The 4,986-nt window shown below is 39.6% G+C and overlaps 1 protein-coding gene across 1 annotated transcript in view; it reads right to left on the minus strand.

The window, feature by feature from the left end:
- Window positions 1–2,361: 2,361 nt before the first annotated feature.
- The window catches only part of FNDC3A (fibronectin type III domain containing 3A), a gene marked incomplete at its 5' end in the record, with an annotated part of 13,823 nt that continues 11,198 nt past the window's right edge, over window positions 2,362–4,986 (minus strand). The window contains one exon of the mRNA XM_010185355.1: window positions 2,362–2,684. Within this exon, the coding sequence (XP_010183657.1) occupies window positions 2,370–2,684 (315 nt within the window). The remainder of the gene's footprint in view (window positions 2,685–4,986) is intronic.

Here is a 4,986-nt window from a genome sequence, read left to right on the forward strand (position 1 = left end):
GGGGCTCCGGGCTCACTGCCCGGCCCCCACCGCCCCCTCAGGTAGCGCCCGCCCCGGAGAAGCGGCGAGCTCTCGGGAGCCGCCCTGAGGAGAGCGGCCCCCGCCCGCTCAGCGGCACCGCCGCTGGGCAGCCTGGCACGCAAAGAGGATGGACCCGCAACAACCAAAAAGAATGATACTTTTATTTTCCACAGATTTTTTTTTTTTTAAAGGTACTTTTGCTACATAGTTTTATGTATTTTCTATCAGACTATACAGGTTCATCTTCATGGAGCCCAACGTTGTACAAGTGTAAAGTGATATGTTTGGTAGTGTTATCTATAACGTCTTAAAAAGTTTAGAGTTTTTTTTCCTTTTTTTTTTCTTTTTTTAAATTTATTTATTTTTGGAATGTACAGTATATGAGGTAAAATTAAGATTACATTAAAAACTGTCTTCAATGCAGTAATACGCACTGAGGCTCAAATGGCAAATACACTATTAAATGACTATCAAAAATAGGAGCTCATTTAAATTTTACTATGAAAAACATAAGTCACTGCAGATTAACTGTAGTAACAAATCTTACCGTTTTAGACATTCAACCGTAAGAAATCTCTGGGCTGTTACACGCAACCTCATTTGCACTGCCAAACATGGCACTTTTAAGAAGGTTCTAGAAAACATCAGTTATCGGGGATCCTGCGGGAAGGTATCAGCCTATACGTACAAATGACAAATTCGAAATAAAATGTAAACATACAGTAGATTTTAAAGACAGATCGTTCTTGCCACGCGGAGGCCAAGTTCTTCACCATTTCTTTTTTTTTCTTTTTTTTTTAAAAAAACCCAAAACTCTGCAACATTATTCTACAGCACAGATCATTAGACGTATAAACAATTACAATACATGCCCGTTCTAATATAAGAGAAATTCTTCAGAGATCTTCAAAGCACAAGACAGAGGTTCCTTTTTTATTATTATTAAGACCGACAGAAGTGTTTAATACCGTTAAGAATGCTAAACTGAACAACTAGAAGTCATTAATGATCCACTATCTTGTAACTCAAATAAATTAAAAGTAGCTAATTACAAAGTGTATAACAAATAACGTAAGTGTGATGAGACAAGGACTGTTTTGTTTTTAAAGATAGTTTCACTACAAGCTTTGTGTCACTGGCAGTCATTGACATCTAGGCAAGATGTTCAATGGGATACTTGACAAAATTCAGTCTGGTCATTCAAGAACTCACAAGTGCAAGCTCACAAAACATTGATGAGTTATGCAATTGCAAAGTGCTCTAATGCAACATTAACTACATGCAATCAACAATTTGGTACAGTATCCAAAGAGACATTACATTAAACATTAGGATCTCAAGAAAAAAAGCAGCTTTAAGTTTTCTGGTGCAAATTACTACACTTCGTCTTCTGATTTGGTGCCCCAAAGAAAGAAAACAAGAAAGAAAGAAAACGGGGAAAAAAAGGCAGTGCTTGATTCTGGTGGATATGGCAAGTGAATGTTGGGGAAACAGCAAAAACTCAAGAATGAATTTTATCTCAAAAATCTATTTACTAGCCAAAATCAGAGGGCACAGACATCTGTATAAACTGCATCCGATCAAAGGTCAACTTCGGAAATGTGTTTTTTCAATTTAAATAGTAAGTCTAAGAAGTTCTCTCACACTCTCCCTTCTATCTATATTTGTAAGACATAAAAGAGGCATTTTTGTAAGTAAACATCAAATCCTGGGGGCAAGATAAACCACTTGTGCCATCCCCTTGCAGTCTTTTGAAAGTATCTACTTGCAGTGAAGAACTCCACATTTATCAGATAAGAAGCTTCCTTCATCCATACTCTTCCATCCAGTTTATTATTTGCTGCCTGAGAAAAGCCCCTTCTGTTTTTCAGCATAAATCCTGCTTCCCAAATAATTAAGACAAATGAGGAGGTAGAAATACAGCGCTAAATTGCTTTCACAGCATCGGATTAATATTGTATACAGCACAAGTTTGTTAGTGTAAGTTTTAAATGCGATCTACACATTCTTCCCTGTTGTGGTAGCAACCCTTAGAGGTGTGAGCCAGGAAACCATTTTTATACTCCTGTTTACTGGTCAAAGCCTTTCCATGAAACACTGCTTGCCTGCCCCGTATCGAGTTTGTACTGCAAGAAGGCATACCAAGGAAAAGGTTGTATTTCTGCGTTCTAATACCGTGTGTCAGCCTATACCTACCAGTAAGCATCCTAAAGTTGCTGAAAAGGTTTGCATCAGTCCCAACGCCGGTGCTAAATGCCTGGTTTTGTAAAAGCAAGAGAACAGAATTACTTTTAGATTATGAGAAAGTAAAATGTAATGGGCAGCATTCTAAAAGAAAACTCTTTTCTTCACTTTATTACGAAGTACTGAATGATAACAGCGATCAGAATGGAAAAGATAGCAAAAAGTGCGAGGATGACAGCAGCGCACACTTGGTCGCTCTGTGACCATTGTGTCCTTGTGGTCTGCACAGTGTCCTTGTTGGTGCTGGCCGCTGGCTCAGTCCTCTGAGAGATGAAGAGCACGGGGGCGCTGTAGGGGCCGATCAGGTCCTGGTGGCCGATGCTCTCTTGGCACTGTCGAATGGCACACGCACGGAAACGGTATTCACAGTTCAGCTGCAGGCCTGTGTAGCGGAAGGACCAGTCTGGACCCTTGTAAATCTGGCAAGAAAGAAAAAAATAATGATAGGTCAAGTAAAAACACCCTGCATACACATATATACCTCGGTATGGTTTTGTTTATGGTGAAGGTAACTGTAAAAAGTATGACACCTCACCAATGTGGACACGAAGCTCACAAACACAATTTAAATGCCAGATAAAACCTCCAGTCCTTTTGGTGAAACACAAGGACTACATGTGCTTTCACAGCGTGATGAGTACAAGCCAAATAAACGCTGTCAGAAGCCCCTATGTTACAGCATTTCAGTGACCACTTACAACGTAAATTCTATACCAGGGGATGTAATATACAATATCCTATCACAGGATTTTAGGTAATAAAAACCAAACCCAGTGCTGCATCAAGCTACTTCATTAAGTCAAATCCAACCCAACATACTTTGTTATGGTTAAGATACCGTGTGTTTAGAATATTATAATTTATCCCGATAAACACTGTGTCAGGAAAGGCACAAGGAGACCTCTCTGTGATTTTTAATTTCATCAGATCCCAAGATGCAGATGACTTAATAGAGTGCTCTCCAAGGGTGTCTCAGTTGGCTGGTTAATGTGGGTTCACAACTTTTCAGCACCGAGTGCCTAATTCGGTTAAATCTAAATGCTAGTTTCTCAAATTAATTTGCATCTAAGTAAAGGTCTTGTAAAAGAAATCAGAGATGGGCACAATTTTCTGTTTGTAAGTGTATCAATAGCAAATTAGTTATTATGTGGGTAGCATGGTACAATTTGATTTCTCTCTTTAAACTCCTTCACCTCCCCTTACCCCATTACTTGGATTTGCTTTATTTAATTGGTAGCAGGATACAGGAGTATCACATCATGGAGATGTTTTCCCTACCGCTATCACACAGTATTTCACAAATGCAAACTACCAACCATTCAATGAAAGAAGCAGGCAATCTCTTCCAATTTGGTCTGAAGAGCTGTTGCTGTGCCTGCAGCCACTCTGGACTCAGGATGTCCTCCAGCAGCCAGGCCACTGAGCTTTACTGGAAGCTACAACCTGGAGCCTTTCCTTTCCTTCAAGAAATTGTTCCTGCACTCAGACAGGGCAGGTCATCGGAAATGCAGCTTCCTCAAAACTCTGCTAATTTGTACCACGCATTTGGTAGCGAGCAAACAGGCACAGCCACAGCCACACATCCCACTCCAGCTGCAGCTGCGTCAGCTGCCCTGGGTCACTGTCCTCGGCTGCTTGGCCCCAGTGCTGTGCCAGAAGCTGCCTTTCCCTCAGATTTGTTTGCTGGGGTATTTGTATGGTTGCTCCCTAACACCCTTAAGAGCCTGACCGATGTATAGAACTCAAACAGCAGATTACTGATTTATTTTGTCTGAAGCATGTAGGAAGCAATGACATGAGCAATTCGGCTGATAGATCAGGGAGGAGCGTGAAGTTTTGGCAGGGAAATAGTAGTAAACAGCTTGGAGTACACTTCCAGGCAGTTCATTTTTCGTCCGTGTCAAAGAAAACTGTCACCATCATATCTAAGTGTCTTAAAGGCCATTTCCACAGAGTTTATTTCTTGACTGTTCCAATTTTGATTTTTTAAAACTAGTCTCATTTTATTTGAATTTACTGCACTAACTATTCTGGAGAGGCAAAAGGAATCACGCACCTCACTCCACTTGGTCATTTCCAAGCTTAAGAGTGTAACCTTTATTTTCTTGTCCAGCTCATTTAACAATGCACATTGCTCATCAAAGTGTGATTTGACTCCATATCTAGAAGCAGCACTGACCACGCCTTACTTATACACTTAATACTGCATTTACAATTTTAAAGTTACAATAAAGAATATTCACATGGCAAGGTAACAAACACCTTGCATTATGGTTCATTTTTTACAGAAAAATTTAACAGAGGGACATAACAAAACATAGCACTACACTAAAAGTTATGAATTATGAAAATATTAAGGCTTATAATCTACCAAACCACAGGCAAAACTTATTTAATATTGACCTATAATAAAATTATAATATACCATAAATAATTTTGTTTCCTTGCTGGAAGAAAACCTGCTTGCTTAATAGTGTGAAACCAAGTTTCCAAGCCTAATTTCATGTCAATTTTCAGGCGGTTTATAGGGAAGCAAAATCAGCACTGCACATTCTCTAATAAATGCAGACTAATTTGTAGCTTGGCATTTTGAACTGCATCTTTGGATAATCAAACCTGAAATTAAAGCACACTCTCAGCTGCTTGACCCTTGTAGTTACAGCATGCCCTAGTACTGAAATAGTCTTATGGTAAAACTCCACTGAATCACACAAAAAGTTT

This window comes from Mesitornis unicolor, unplaced genomic scaffold, assembly GCF_000695765.1.
Source record: "Mesitornis unicolor isolate BGI_N332 unplaced genomic scaffold, ASM69576v1 scaffold53855, whole genome shotgun sequence".
NCBI lineage: Eukaryota > Metazoa > Chordata > Aves > Mesitornithiformes > Mesitornithidae > Mesitornis > Mesitornis unicolor.